Consider the following 16,341-nt stretch of genomic DNA (forward strand, 5'->3'; position numbering starts at 1 on the left):
TTAAGAAACATGTTTTGGACAAACTGACAAACTGACAAACTGACAAACTGACAAACAGAATTAAATTTTCATTTTGGGAAGAAGAAGGAAATCTTATTTTGGCTATAACTTTTGAACGGAGCGTCGGATTTTGACAAATGACCCCTCATTCGACGGGTATTTTCAAAAGGAATACAACTAAAACATTGCGAGGGGGCATTTATCCCCACCGGCCCCAACAGCTCCAAATTTCGAAATTTTCACTTTTTCACTTTCACCGCTCTCTCTCCCAAGCCAATTGATTTTCTTAAAGTCTTGGTATGCAATCCTTTAAGTTTTTGCAATACCTTTCGATTGGTGTATTACTCATTACGATCGGACTATCACAGCAGATTTTCAATTTTGCGGCTATATAATAGTAGTCGCCTTCGCACACTCTCCTGGTGCGCTTCGTCACTACATGGACTGCCGTCCATAGTGATAGAGTGCATGAGCCTACTACGAAAACTGATAGCTAAGCATAGGAGTAAGGAGAGGCAAATAACGCCTTTAGCCGGAGACTTTTTCACCGCGGTACTCAGATAAGCTAAGGAAATGGTAAGAATATATCAAAAACAAGAGAGAACGCTATAGTCGGGTGTCCCGACTATCAGATACCCGTTACTCAGCTAAAGGGAGTGCGAAGGAGATGGAGAAAAACTTTGATCCGCCGTAACTTTTTAACGAATGGTCCGATTTAAAAAATTTCTTCTACATTTCGATAGGTATTGATAAACACAATAAAACTGCATTTTTTATTTTCCAAAATATTGACATTTTTAAAATCATATATAAGTGATTGTGGGCGTTAGAGGGGGCGTGGCACCCTTTTGTAACAAACTTGCGCTGCGTAGGAACTCCTAGGATCTGCATGCAAAATGTCAATCTTCTAGCTTTTATAGTTTCCGAGATCTCAGCGTTCATACAGATAGACAGACGGACAGACGGACAGACAGACAGACAGACGGACATGGCTAGATCGACTCGGCTAGTGATCCTGATCAAGAATATATATAGTTTATAGGGTCGAAAACGCTTCCTTCTACCTGTTACATACTTTTGCACGAATCTAATATACCCTTTTACTCTACGAGTAACGGGTATAAATATCAAAGAATAAAAAATTTGATATTTGGCTGTGTATGTGCAGAAGCGGTGTGTCAATGACAAATTATAAATGGAAGGAAAACCCTAAAAACCAATGGAAAACTGGCAGAAGGTGTTGCGGTAATACATATCGCCATGCTAACAGCAAATTTAAAGCTACCAACCCAGGTCGGCTCAACGTTTTGTAATATTTTAAAATTGGCGCCAGTTGATTTGTTTGCTGAGAGTAAGACCACACACAAAAAAATTTGCTTGTTAAAATTGACCAACAAAGATAGTTACGTAACTATTAAAATAGATACGTGTACTTTGTTTTTGCTTTGGGTTTGTGTCTTTGCTAATTGTGTGTGTTTTGTTGTTGTGAAATTACTATTTACTTAGTAGAATTGACAATTTTTCTGGTTGGGGCCTGTTTGACAATTTTTACAGTTAATTTTACCAAGTTTTTTTTTTGTGTGCATGCTACATGCATTGCGCATGAACTCCAAAAACTTCGCTCACACTAAAAGATTAATATTTTTCGACTAGTAAAACTCTTAGCCGACCTGAGTACTAGGCTTTAACGTAAAAAAAACCGTTTAAGAGCCACTTTAGAAAATACCAAAAAAAATACCAAAAAATTGTTTTTTGGAAAATTATCCAATGATACTCAAATTACTTAGCTTAGTTGAGGATCCAACTAACTAGAATCAAATATCAGTGCAAAATCATAAAGATGTTTTTTTTTCAAGTTTTAAGATTTTTGGCTTGGTTGACATCCCCAGAGAATTGCCCATATGTGATTCGTGCTTCCACCTATAAGCACACATTTAAATTATTGTCAAATTCTGCGTAGAACGGCTGCAATCGCACTTTGAGTGATATTTTTACGCTTATAAGTAATGATTGTTTCTGATAAATATTTATAAAACTAAAAAATATTGGTTATTTCTGACCAATAGCAATTTAAAAACAAGAGAGAACGCTATAGTCGGGTTGGTATTCCGACTATCTAATACCCGTCACTCGGCTAAAGGAAGTGCGAGGGAGATGGATATACAACATTTTTTTGATTGCGTATAACTTTTAAATGAATAGTCCCATTTGAAAAATGTATTCTTCATGCGATAGGTACAAATACACGATATACACAAGAAAATGGAATTTATACTTCTCGGAAATCTTCAAAAATGTGGGCGCTAGACACATTTTAAAATCATTAGTGGGCGATTGTGGGGGTTAGAGGGGGCGTGGCGCTCGGCTAAAATAAAATTGCGCTGCGTAGAAAGCCCACTGTCTTACAAACTTCTGACTGAAATTATAATGGGTATGACAAGAGAGAACGCTAACGTCCACTACTTCGCTTATTATCGGGGGTGTCACTCGTTACTCGTTACTCAACAAAGAAATTGCGAGGGAGATGGAGATAAGGTAACAGAGCGAGTGATTGCACTGCCTGGAATATATTATCTGGTCATAACTTTTTAACAAATAGTTCATTTTCAAAAAATTTTTCTACATTTCGATAGGTATAAATAAACACAACCAAATTGCATTATACTGTTCCGAATTCTTTAATGATGTGAGCTCCAGACACCTTTTGAAGTCGTTTAAAGCGATTGGAGGCGTTAGAGGGGGCGTGGCACTCCAATGATACAAATTTGCGCTGCGTAGGAATATATATATCACCTGCGTAGTGATCCTGATCAAGAATATATATACTTTATAGGGTCGGAAACGCTTTTTTCTTTCTGTTACATATGTATGTACTTTCCGACGCATATTTTCCTTTAACGGGTAGAAAAATTGTTTGCAAAAATGTGTAATGTGTAATGTGTAATGGTAAAATCAAAATGATTTAAAATCATCAATGTTATCTTTAATAACTATACGAAAATTTAAGAAGAAAACGTATATCTTGCGATTGGTGCAAACATGAAAATTGTGCACATATTTGTAGTTTGCAGTATTTCGTGAAACTTCGATATGGATTGAGTCCTTGCTAAATGTTGTCTTTTACTTATTAATGTGGTTCTGCGTGTAAAAAATATGTCAAACCCGGAAAGGTATGCTTAAAACGTTTTAAGCCCTTCCAACACCGACGCAATATTGTTAGGTATTAATGCTTTCTGTTGAAACTACAAGAAAAGCAGAGAGAACACTATAGTCCAGTGCCTCGACTATCAAATACCTGTTACCCTCATTTAGACTTTACAAAATCTTGCAAAATGTGGGCCCTAGAAAAATTGTAGCGTTATGAGCGTTTGTTGGCGTTACGTTATATAACCTGGATAGACAAGAGCTTTCTCTTCCTATGGAGTCGCTACAGCTCCAAAACGTTATACTAATTTTTACTTATTCTCAAATTGTACCATTTTGAGATGCATCCATCTCCCACAATTGGCCTAATAGCCATAGAGTGTAGAAATTTTTTTTTCCAATTTTTCAAAACATCGATGTTTTTAGAACCTCTGATGTTTTTAGGGCCATCACTGTTCAAAGAAAAAGGAACGTTAAAGGTAAGTAATTTGTTACATTTCTATACCCTTGCAAAGGGAAAAATGATATCAGTCAGATGTTTGCAACGCAGTGAAGGAGACGCATCACTAGGCCGACTGTCCGTCCGTTTCTACGCAAACTAGTTTTCAAGCTATCAGAATGAATCTTTTACAAAAGTATATTGCAAGTAGTATATAAGTCGGAGCCGTCCGGATCGGACCACTATATCTTATGGCTCACATAGGAAGGATCGGAAAAAAATGTAAAACGTCAAGTAGCTTTGGTGTTTTTTTTTTAAGTCTTACCTTCTACCCTTGAGAATATTATTTTTTAAATACTTCTGAATTTTGAAATAAATTTTTTAAAAAATCGGATCACTATATTATATAGCTGCCATAGGAACGGTCGGGAAATTAAATGGAAATTAAAATTATTACATTCTCTTATTTTCTGGGATATAGCTTTTCTTTAACATTTAAAAACTTCGAATAAAATTATAAACACCAAAAACCATATCGTATTATGATAATTATAATGTTTAATTTTTTGCTTGAATCTATAGGGAATGGTATTGTTGGTGTAGGCGCGACACTGTTTAAGCTATAAACGATGGATAAATACAAATTCCATTGAGATTTTAAAATTATAATTTAAATATTTATAATTTTAAAAAAATTGGAAAACTAATTTTTTATTCGATGTTTTTTGAAAAACATCGATGTCTGCAAACATCGATGTTTCTGCACCTCTTATAGAGTCCATCCGTGTGGAACGGTTGGGGTTTTTGACAAATGTGAAACTCTAGTTCCCACAGAGCTCCATCCACCAACAAATAACAGCTGACCCAAAAGCAGTTGCTCAGCTCAACATTAACGAAGGGGATTTCAACTCGGGAAAACTGTCGTAAAATTGCGTTCTCCTATTCCTTTTGTAGAATAATACAATAAATAGATTAAGATAATAGTTAAAAAACATATCTGAACATTTATAACATATCCTAAAACGAGTATGCATACATATTGCTGACTGGGAGAGAGCCTAACCTCCCGTACCCCAAATCTGATTTGATTTGTTCTCGTAGTCAACGTTCCATTTTTCACAGTCCAGAGGAAGAATTCAGAGTTTCACCGAGAAAACATCGCCTAACTATCGCATAAAAGAGCCCGTCAAAGTCCGTCAGAATTGGATGGCGGACTAACTGGGAAATTTTCGAAACGGCAAAACCTTTCGGACCATCCGTTTAACGGATGGTGGATGGATCTCTGTGGGAAGATCCTATAAAATCCACTTAAAATTTAAACAGCGATTTTTTGTGCGCTTCAAACTGCAACAGCGATTTTAAGTCCGCTTCAAATTGCAACAGCGATTTTAAGTCCGCTTCAAATTGCAACAGCGTCTGCGTGAACAGGGCTTTAGAGTAGACGTCGCACACTCGGATAATAAACGCTAAATTAGAAAACCAGGAATTCTGAATATTGGGGTATTCCCTAAACTCTTGATTTGCAAAATTGCTAAATGTTGGTCACCTGTTTAACAGCTGTTCAATACAAATTCAATTTTCATACTTTTTTGCAATTAAGCTGTTGCATGGTTGTAACCTTATACTTTTACAGAAATCCATTTTTCCACTCTTTATAGTTTTATTAGGGGGATTCCCTAAACTGTTGAATTGTTGAATTTTGGTCAGCTGTTAATGAGCTGTTCTATACAAAGTCAACTTTCAGAAACTTCAGCAATTTAACAGCCTCGGGGCTGTTGAAAATTTTGTTGAATTGCTGAAAAGCCAGAGTTGTCACCTTTTTTTAAAAGTCGTGGCAATTCTGTAACATTTTAGTATCATTAGTACGCATTATTTATTTTAAGATCAACTTAGAAAGCATATTTGTGGTTTTTTTTACCTTGGTAACACTTTTAGACAGTAACTAGCAATAATAAATCAAATTTTACGTGCTTTAAGTTTCGTGAAATTTTTCAACAAATAACAGCTGTTTGAAAATTCAACAGGAACCATTTTGGGTCGTTCCCTTAATTGCTGAAATTTTTTGTTGAATTTTCAACAATTCAGCAATTCAACAGTTTAGGGAATCCCCCTATTGTATACTACTTTATTTTATGTAGAGATAGATCAAAACATCTGTAATACCCTCTGCACACAGCAAAAAATTCAGTTAGAAATCAAGCTGAAACAGCTGACAGCTATTAACAAACTGAAACCCAAGAAGAACAAGCAGATTTAAGGGGGATTCCCTAAACTGTTGAATTGCTGAATTGTTGAAAATTCAACAAAAAATTTCAGCAATTAAGGGAACGACCCAAAATGACACCTGATGAATTTTCAAACAGCTGTTATTTGTTGAAAAATTTCACGGAACTTAAAGCATGTAAAATTTGATTTATTATTGCTAGTTACTGTCTAAAAGTGTTGCCAAGGTAAAAAGAACCACAAATATGCTTTCTAAGTTGATTTTAAAATAAATAATGCGTACTGGTGATACTAAAATGTTACAGAGTTGCCACGACTTTTTAAAAAAGGTGACAACTCTGGCTTTTCAGCAATTCAACAAAATTTTCAGCATCCCCGAGGCTGATGAATTGCTGAAATTTCTGAAAGTTGACTTTGCATGGAACAGCTGATTAACAGCTGACCAAAATTCAACAATTCAACAGTTTAGGGAATCCCCCTTTAGTTTTCCTCACAAACGTATATAAAAAAATGTATCAGCATGTCTTTCCTTTGACAAATGCAATTGAAATTTGAAACTAGTTGTACAACATTTTGGCGGGCACGATAGCACTAATGCCAGAAACTATCGATAGTACCTGCCAACTGCCGACGGCCACTCTAATGGTATATATGACCAACCGCTCAGCGGCCACACTAAACCTTAGCTCGATTTTTCCCCTCCGTCTAGGGTCACTCTAATTTTGGACGAGGTTAGGTAAGACACGCGCGGATGTCGCGCTGCCGTGGAGGAATCGGCCATTAGCATAATCGAAGAGTGTTCTTGGGTCGTGGAGAAATATGCTTAAACTAGTGCAATACTTAAACCCCCGCGTGGGCGCTATCCCGCCCAAAACGGCCGCCTGCGGCTGGGGCAACTTGCTATTGATTTCCCCGAGAAGTTCCGAGAAATGTATAACGCAACGTCGCCATTTTCTTTTCTCCTCCGCCAGCAGCAGCGGCACTTTCGCTTCTTCTTCTTCGCTCTGCAACGAACACCGACAACAGTTCCACGGGAGTCACAGGAATCGGGAGATAACCCCAGCAGCACTACTATCCCATAGCCGATATAGTAGTCCACAGATCCAGTCGCAGCGGGCGTTTCGAGACACTTCGAAGCCAGAACCAGACGACTCTACAGATTCCATCCCGAAAGCAGAGCAGCGGACGAGAAGGAAATCGCTTTTTACCGATCCCGACGAGAATTCAGAGGAAATCAAAATTGAAGGAATAATGTGAGTTTGAAGAATTTCTTATGAAATGCGTTTGGTTTTTTCCGCGGTCGCCATTTTAGCACCCTTCGTCTCTTTTCTTTTTTCTGTACACCTACGAAGGCGAGTGAGAGGTGATGAGTAATTAGTGGAAGCGAAAAGAGAAGAAGGGGAGAGTGGCAGAGAGAGAGAAAAACACATGGTTTGCTAAAATTTTGACAGTTGGAGGTTTTTCTTCCATTTTTTTTGTTTATCCCCCACATCCGCAAAGGAATAGCAACAAGAACGACAGCGCACGTCATAAAAAGAATTTGCCTGATTTGTGAAACGTGTTCTTGCTTCGTTTGCTTTTTTATAGCATTTTAATTTGTCTGTATGCCCGAACACGAACACGCGCGCACACACAGCGGCACACTCATTTGTTTGTGAGTGTGTGCCTGTTGACGGCGGCATTTTCGCGTGCTTGTATAACAGTTTCGCGTGTGTATAACAGTCGGCGGCTGTCACTGGCTAGCGCCATCCCGCTCACTCGCCAGCATGCCTTTATCTCGTGCTCTTTCCTTCGCTCACACGAGGTTTTGTAGAGATATCGCGATGTTTTTGGTACCCGTACCAATTTACAGACCAACTTCTAAGGCCCCAACTTCCATAACCTCGCAATAGATAGAATTTATAGGAACTAAATGTAGGTAAATAATATTATTAGTATTTCCCATAATTTAAGAACTTGCATCTGAGGCCCAAACTTCCCTAACTGAAATTCTAGAAATTTAGGTGGTTCATAATTATTATAATGTACTGTTTTAGAATTGTTCTACGACATTTTCTTATCATGCCTTTTTTCGAAACGAGTATAATGTTTAAGAAAAGTAATACATTTTTAGTAAATTCCATTGAAAAAAAAAGAATTTAAAGTCTTTGAATGACTAATATTATTATTATTTTTTTTTTAAGGAAATTGTTGTTTTTAATAATCTCACAGCACTGAAGTCTATTGAGTTTCAAGTACCAAGAGTGTCAACCAACTACAAAGTATTGAATTGTAATAGTTACCCAGTTCGTGAACTACCCCATCACATAAACGGCCCCATTAGTCTAAAATGTCAAATGACGCCAATTGATTATGATGAGGAGTTTCCCCCTTTTGGCGAGCTTGCGATTCGTCTTTTCGCATGTCAAAAAGCGACAGGTAGACACACAAAGTCGGAGGTGCCCCCTCTGATTTTCCCAGCCCCCCTCAGGTGTTTACCCCCCTCGAAACTAGGCACAAGACATTTGGCTGTCTCATAAATGTTCAGAGCGTTCCGCTCCGCTGCTAGCGTGCCACGGGGCCCTACAAACAGACATTTGGGGCGGGATGGGGTCCCAAATTGACAGAGCAATAGACAAGCAAACGGGGGATTGGATAGAGGGTTGGATTTGCATAGTGCACCCCTTGGAGATGCCAACGACTACGAAAATCGATCTAAAAGCATTTAAAATTAATATTAATAGCTTAGTTCAGAAAATATCGAATACTACTAATGCTCAAGGAAATGCTAGAAATTCTAGCCTATAATAATGTATTCGAATGCTCTATTGACATATTCGAATTCTCGAATGAAATACGAATATTTAAGCATCTGTGTTGATGCATGTATCATTAATATTCAATTTCATAATTAACCAGTAATTCACATCTATCGTATTTATACCCGTTACTCGTAGAGTAAAAGGGTATATTGTATTCGTGCAAAAGTATGTAACAGGTAGAAGGAAGCGTTTCCGACCCCATAAAGTATATATATTCTTGATCAGGATCACTAGCCGAGTCGATCTAGCCATGTCCGTCTGTCCGTCTGTCCGTCTGTCTGTCTGTCCGTCTGTCCGTATGAACGCTGAGATCTCGGAAACTATAGAAGCTAGAAGATTGGCATTTTGCATGCAGATTCTAGGAATTCCTACGCAGCGCAAGTTTGTTTCAAAATGGTGCCACGCCCCCTTTAACGCCCACCATCGCTTATATACGATTTTAAAAATTTTAATATTTTGGAAAAGTAAAAATGCAGTTTTATTGTGTTTATCAATACCTATCGAAATGTAGAAGAAATTTTTCAAATCGGACCATTCGTTAAAAAGTTATGCGTGATCAACGTTTTCTATCTCTATCTCCATCTCCCTCGCACTCCCTTTACCTGAGTAACGGGTATCTGATAGTCGGGGCATCCGACTATAACGTTCCCTCTTGTTTTATCTTCTTTTTAAATATATGCCAAGTCCTAATTTAGACTATAGCCAGATCTGACTAGAAACTAGACAGGTTGGCACTGTCTTCCCTAGTTTGATTAATGCCAGAGCAATAAACACAGTGTTTTGTTCGCTGGGTTGTTTAGTTGAGCAGTTTAGGGCAGATAAATTGGGGTGGAAAAGCGGTGGGCGGGAGTAATAGTAACCCAGCTCGAATTGCATGTTGTTGTCAATCAAATTTGCTTTACTGTTTGTATTATTCGAAATTTATTTAATTTCCCTAACACGCAATTAGTTTTATTTAAGTTTATTGCGGTTGTAGCACAACTCCATGTCAGCTGTTTAGCAGCGTCGAAAGAAATCGAAAAGCGAAGAGTTACCTTCCAAGTCGACCAGTCGCAGTTGAAATCCAAGTCCCAACTAGCAGACGTCTAAAAACGGCAGCATGCGAGCAAAGTAAGCCAAGTCACTCGTTTCTTTTTCCCCAATTTTTCTGCAAAAGAAATACTTAAGAAAAGAAAATGCAGCTGTCGAGGCCGAGCCGAACAAAAAGCTCAGTTAAATTGCATTAAATTCTAGAAGGTTATATTGTTCAAAAACCAAAAAGACCGAATTGATACAAACAAGTTTTTCGTCAATGTGCGCAGCACCAAGTAATCCTAGATGGAAGATAAGAAAAAATTGATTAAACAAATGTACATCGTAAAACGCAAAGAGATCAAACTACACGAACTTACCAATGTTGTCAATATTCTGTTTTAAAAGACAAATTTGGAAAAGAAAAATAAATAAATTTAAATCTTAAATTTCACTAGGCTCAGTTTTTAGAATTCCACAAAAAGTCGAGATAGCAATATAAACAAAATGAAGTCGTTTGATTTAAATAAAGAATGATAGTTGACACCAAGCAAATTGTGGCTGATGCAAACTAAGCATAAATGGCAAAACGAAATGAGGAAAAATGTTTTCCTGGGCAGAAAATTAAACCTCTTCGTTGCAATTTTTCGCTTATATTTTTTTTGCTTATGCAGAAGCTATTGCGATTCACATTATTATACTATACACAATTAAAAAGCAGTTATGATCTGTGAAAGTAAAATACGATTCGAGAAACCAGGCGTATAGTATAAACGTATAATCATACAAGTTTATTATTAACAAGACCTGTGGAAAAATCGTTAAATTAAAAAAAAAAAAATTGACACAAATTGTTGGGACTTTAGTAAAGTCACTTTGCATTATTTATGTAGATCAAAATAAAAAAAAAAAACAACTGAGTGACTAAAAATAAAAATTAGCTGCACGATGATAAAGATGTCAGACTTCTTTTCTTGAGCCTTTCGTTTCCATTAAAATATTTGGTGTATATTTTGTTTAAGCGAATAAATCAAAGCCGTTGGTACTGACATACTTTTTTCTTATTTTTCCAGGGCACCTCATGATCGCGACTTTGGTCACAGTGGACGTGGCGGTCGCGGAGGCGATCGTGGCGGCGATGACCGGCGCGGAGGAGGCGGCGGTGGAGGCGGCGGCAATCGCTTCGGTGGCGGAGGCGGCGGTGGCGACTACCATGGCGTAAGGAACGGTCGCATCGAGAAGCGCCGCGATGACCGCGGAGGCGGCAACCGTTTCGGAGGCGGCGGCGGTGGTGGATTCGGAGGCGATCGTCGTGGAGGAGGTGGTGGCGGAAGCCAGGATCTCCCCATGCGCCCGGTCGACTTCTCCAACCTGGCTCCCTTCAAGAAAAACTTTTACCAGGAGCACCCCAACGTGGCCGGCCGTTCCCCCTACGAGGTTCAGCGGTATCGCGACGAGCAGGAGATCACGGTTCGCGGACAGGCGCAGAATCCCATCCAGGACTTCTCCGAGGTCTATCTGCCCGACTACGTCATGAAGGAGATCCGCAGACAGGGCTACAAGGCGCCCACCGCCATCCAGGCGCAGGGCTGGCCCATCGCCATGAGTGGCTCGAACTTTGTGGGTATTGCCAAGACAGGATCCGGCAAGACCCTGGGCTACATCCTGCCCGCCATTGTCCACATAAACAACCAACAGCCGCTGCAGAGGGGCGACGGACCCATCGCCCTAGTGCTGGCCCCCACCAGGGAGCTGGCCCAACAGATCCAGCAGGTGGCCACCGAATTCGGCTCCTCGTCGTATGTGCGCAACACCTGCGTCTTCGGCGGCGCCCCGAAGGGCGGCCAAATGCGGGATCTGCAGCGCGGTTGCGAGATCGTAATTGCCACCCCCGGACGACTCATCGATTTCCTTTCCGCCGGCTCTACGAACCTGAAGCGCTGCACCTACCTGGTGCTGGACGAGGCCGACCGCATGTTGGACATGGGCTTCGAGCCCCAGATCAGGAAGATCGTCTCACAGATCCGGCCCGATCGGCAAACGCTTATGTGGAGCGCCACCTGGCCCAAGGAGGTCAAGCAGCTGGCCGAGGACTTTTTGGGCAACTACATCCAGATCAACATTGGCTCGCTGGAGCTGTCCGCGAACCACAACATCCGCCAGGTGGTGGACGTTTGTGACGAGTTCAGCAAGGAAGAGAAGTAAGTGGAAGCCATTTGTCTAAAAGCTAGAAACTTATAAGTCGTAAGATAAAAGGGTTAAAACTTTAAATTTTATTGCTTTTGAAAAGTAAAATTGTTAGCACTGTCATAAAAAATTAAGGTCTAGTCCACTGCATATTTGGATTAATTATTAGGCCATTATTACTAATAGTTGTTGATTAAGTTGAGATTTAAGATATAGATATAGCGTCTATATACCAATAGTTGTGTCACAAATTATAAAAAACTAATTTTTTTCTTTATCAACCCAGATTGAAGACCCTCCTGTCCGACATTTACGACACCAGCGAGAGTCCCGGCAAGATCATCATTTTCGTGGAGACAAAGCGGCGCGTGGACAACCTGGTGCGGTTCATCCGCAGCTTCGGTGTCCGCTGCGGAGCGATTCACGGCGACAAATCGCAATCAGAGCGAGACTTTGTCCTGCGCGAATTCCGCTCGGGCAAGTCCAACATCCTGGTGGCCACTGATGTGGCAGCCCGTGGACTCGGTAAGTTTGCTCCCACATTGGTGTAGAATATCTCGTAGTTTGCGGCCGGAGGAGCGAATGTTTCGGAGGGGCCTGCTAGCGATAAGGTTACACTTGCCAGGGCCATTGCTTACATACCATCAGTACAAGAGAAAACTGCACCTAACCGATCACCCACCATCATTACACACCACCCACATCATGCGAGCAGAACCTAAACCCTAAAACCCACCACCCGAATCCCCTAACCGCACCTAGAGATATATCCCGGTATGTCAAATCCACATCTAGCGAGCGCGCCAATTCAGAAACAGTTTCTTAGACATAAGCCAAATGCCAAAATCGAATAATCAACTTGAACTTTTACCCCACCCCCTGACCCTGACCCCCACCCCGCCCACGCCCTAAACACCCGACCCAACCCCTGCTAAAAATGTATGAAATGCGTATGCTCCATATGCATTGCGGTGTACCTGGTACACGACTTTTGTCTTTGTGCGTGTCTCTCTGCCTCTTTCTCTCTCTCTCTCTCCCCTCTCTCTCTCTCTCTTTCTTGTTTCTTTCTCGTTTACAGAGGCCGATTTTGGTAGTATGATGGGGAGGATAATGAATGAGCGGCGACCACTGCGAACACTCGTGACTTGAGCGACTTTTGCCAACATCAGAATCAGATCTGTTATGATATTTGATGATAGCACACCCTGTGTGATACTATTGCGCAAAAGGACCGATGAAAGTTCTCAGATTCAGACGGTCGAGAGACACGAATATCGAATATCCCCAACATCATGCATCATATGTGGCCTCTGCAGTCCCCGACTTTTTGTTGAGAAAGAATGATATGCTATGATACGTTTTTGCGACCAAAGACTACCAACTACCAACCAAAACAACCAATCAACCAAAGATCCAACAACAACAACTGAACCGATCCATCAGAGAGCCAGCTTTTTCCTCAGCAGTGGAAGGCGGAAGGCGGCGTGCAAAGTAAAGATGTAAAGATGGTGGCCTGGCCCTTGAGAAAGCACAAGAATTGGACATGCACCAAGTCGACAGCAACAGCAACAGGCACAGCAAAAGCCAAAGCCAAAGCAAAGCACATTGACACCACCCACAACACACATCACACTCCCAAATAAGAACACCCGACATTTGCTTGAACCAGAGAGGACGAGATCAGGAGATGAGATGTATGTGCTTTCGAGGATCAAGACGAGGATGCTGCTGCTGAGTGCTGTGTCCTCCAAAAATCCTCCAATCACCACCACCAAACACCCACTGCCCGCGTTTGCCGCCGCATCAAAAAAGCCCACTGCTCCTGGACGAAAAGGCGGCCCGCTTGTTGTTGTTAATCCTCCCAAAAAAGTTGAAATCTAAATGTAATGGTCGTGTCTCCTCACGGTGGTCATCTCCAAAATGGTCCATGTGAGAAGAGAGCTTAGTCAGAGGCGCACGCGGCTCATTGCAACAAACTCTCCGCTTCGCCGTGCGATCGAGATCGCTACCTTGTTGTTTCTGGGGAGAGTTTGGACCACGAGCTGCGCGACGCCAATCAGATATTTTGATTGAGAGAAAAATTGAGTGAAACAATTTATAGCACCAAGAAGGTAACGTACATTTTGAAACATTTTCTTTTTTTCTCTAAAAAAAAAACAAACAACCCACAAAACAAAAAACTACCATAGACTCCATAGTATGCTAACGTAAAAAGTTAAAAAAAAAGAAAAGACAAGTGTGTTCAAAGTGTTCAAAACATCTCGGAAAAACGCTAAAAATTGTTGCAAGCGAGCGCGCAGAGCGGAAAATCATTTGGCAATTTGAAAACTGTTCGTCAATTATATATTATTCCCCAATTAATTAGTAAGAACAGGCAGGAGCTCTAGACTAATCTGTGTGCCTTCTCTCTTCTCCGGACATCTCTGTAGACGTGGACGGCATCAAGTATGTCATCAACTTTGACTACCCGCAAAACAGCGAGGACTACATCCATCGCATCGGACGTACAGGACGATCCAACACAAAGGGCACCTCCTTCGCCTTCTTCACCAAGAACAATGCCAAGCAAGCCAAGGCGCTGGTCGACGTCCTCAGAGAGGCTAATCAGGTGAGTTGTCGACGCGAAATCAGGAGCTTGATACCAATTAAAGCGGGTTTTAACTGATCCTGATCGAATTAGTAAAATTAAATTCTAATGATTGTACTTTTTTTCCAGGAAATCAATCCTGCCCTAGAAAATATGGCCCGCAACTCGCGCTACGACGGTGGCGGCGGACGCTCCCGTTACGGTGGCGGCGGCGGTGGTGGCGGTCGCTTTGGCGGCGGCGGCTTCAAGAAGGGCAGCCTGAGCAACGGACGAGGCTTCGGTGGAGGCGGTGGCGGCGGCGGCGGTGGTGAGGGCAGACACTCGCGCTTCGACTAGATCGGGGACGGAAGAGCAGTAATAGAAGCTATAGAAACAGGAGTTTTCAGTAGCTAAACTAAACCGCGCTAGGCCCTAAGTTAAATTAAGTTCATAGCCTAAGTTTAAGTTTTCGTACTACTTTCACCGAACCCGCTGACGGTTATTCTCAGATTTAAATTCAGACCTTTAATCGCCCAATTAATGGAACACAACAAGAAGCGAGCTATTTGAACATAGCGATTTTATGTTTAAATGATTTGTAAGTTATTTGACGCCGAACCGCAAAGTCGGCACACAATCCAATTGAAAACATCAAAAACACTCTTTACTTAAACGCAAAAACCAATTTTCAAATATGATGTGATAATTTCTTAATTTAATGCAACGTATCACTAAACTAAAAGCAAAAGAAGTCGTAGCGCGAGGAGTGTAATGATGTAGTGGAGGAGGAAGTAAGGATCATTCCCGTCTGTCCCGTCTTGATGACAATGAACAAAGGCTGACGAGCGACCTTTGTTTAATAATAAATAAATTCTTCAATTTACTTTTGGAAAATTAACTTTTGGGATACCTTTTATGGCTCAACAAGATTGTGTAAAGGAAGGAAAACAAACGGGAAATCACATTAACTACTGACACTAAATACAAAAGGAAAACTGTATGTACAAGATGAGAATTTCTCACTTTCAATTTAATTTGTCGGAAAAAATAATAAACGTGTGTTTATACCTACTACAACCCAAACCAACAACAAAGCTGCAGTTTTATGTATTGAATTCAACTAAATTGTAAGCGCACTGGCCTGGTGGCTACAAAGAAATTTCATTTTCCATGAATGGAGGTTGCGGGTGTAAAATAATCGTGATTGCAGAAATATTTTCGCAGACATCATTAAGTGCGAGATTTGGCCGGTTTTGGCAGAGTGTCAATAGCAGTTTCTTCACCCCTCGAAAAGCGTCAGATAAGAGCTGTGTTTGCTCCGGGGTGGAAATGCGAGTGTTGCCAACTAAGCGGTTTTGTAGCCATTCGCAAGCGGAAAGTATGTCCATTGCAGTGGCTGGATATTGTGAAAGCAGTTTGAAAATAGCAGTGGAATAACACTTCAAAATCGAATTGTATTAAACAATTATAATGAAAATAACATACTCCTTAAAATTGTAAAACTAACACTTAATCAGATATTACTGATTTATTTTTTTATAATTACAATTATTAACGGAAAACGCTGGAAAAAAAGTGTATTCAGCCAAAATTTATCTAAAACGTTTAAAAGCCAGAATTACTTATTGAACTAAATAAACATAAAACAGTCCTCTCAATTTACACTGCATATTTTTTTAATTCTTACTTGAAATCGATAGTTGGCAGCACTGGGGGAAATAAGTGCGGAGGAATGATAGCCGCCGTGTCCGTGTCTTCTGACACCACATTTAGACGCAATGAAGCCAATTCACTTTCGACTTGGCCTGTTTCGTGCCTTGGGTTCCACGGTCTCCCTTTGTGCATGGTTCTCACCCGTGCTCCTTTTGACAAGTTAGTTGGGTTCTTGGGACCAGCCCGGTCCACTTACCCCATTTGTACGGCGCCGCCGCTCCATGGCGATTCCTGGGGCCCGATAATGACGCTTCTGG

At 40.8% G+C, this 16,341-nt stretch overlaps 1 protein-coding gene across 3 annotated transcripts; it reads left to right on the top strand.

Annotated features, from left to right (window-relative positions):
• The first annotated feature begins 6,618 nt into the window (after positions 1 to 6,618).
• Rm62 (ATP-dependent RNA helicase Rm62) lies at positions 6,619 to 15,254 on the top strand. 3 transcript variants are annotated; one of them, XM_017160778.3, is made up of 5 exons: positions 6,619 to 7,059; positions 10,692 to 11,819; positions 12,092 to 12,330; positions 14,235 to 14,413; positions 14,522 to 15,254. In XM_017160778.3, exons 1-5 carry the CDS (start codon positions 6,626 to 6,628, stop codon positions 14,726 to 14,728), a joined length of 2,187 nt encoding a protein of 728 aa, XP_017016267.2. In that variant the 5' UTR covers positions 6,619 to 6,625; the 3' UTR covers positions 14,729 to 15,254. The 3 variants fall into 3 exon arrangements, with proteins under 3 accessions (XP_017016267.2, XP_070074058.1, XP_070074057.1); XM_070217957.1 differs by lacking the exons at positions 14,235 to 14,413; positions 14,522 to 15,254 and adding exons at positions 9,568 to 9,717; positions 12,884 to 13,145 and having other exon boundaries at positions 6,920 to 7,059; XM_070217956.1 differs by lacking the exon at positions 6,619 to 7,059 and adding an exon at positions 9,568 to 9,717.
• The last annotated feature ends 1,087 nt before the right edge of the window (positions 15,255 to 16,341 follow it).

This window comes from Drosophila takahashii, chromosome 3R (assembly GCF_030179915.1).
Source record: "Drosophila takahashii strain IR98-3 E-12201 chromosome 3R, DtakHiC1v2, whole genome shotgun sequence".
Taxonomy (NCBI): domain Eukaryota; kingdom Metazoa; phylum Arthropoda; class Insecta; order Diptera; family Drosophilidae; genus Drosophila; species Drosophila takahashii.

What these genes read in the sequence shown, in the direction of transcription:
- Rm62 (XM_017160778.3), top strand. Translation starts at nt 6,626, where the DNA reads ATGCTTAAACTAGTGCAATACTTAAACCCCCGCGTGGGCGCTATCCCG. An exon ending in TGTGGCAGCCCGTGGACTCG is followed by an intron (nt 12,331 to 14,234) that starts GTAAGTTTGCTC and finishes ACATCTCTGTAG; the next exon opens with ACGTGGACGGCATCAAGTAT. An exon ending in TCCTCAGAGAGGCTAATCAG is followed by an intron (nt 14,414 to 14,521) that starts GTGAGTTGTCGA and finishes CTTTTTTTCCAG; the next exon opens with GAAATCAATCCTGCCCTAGA.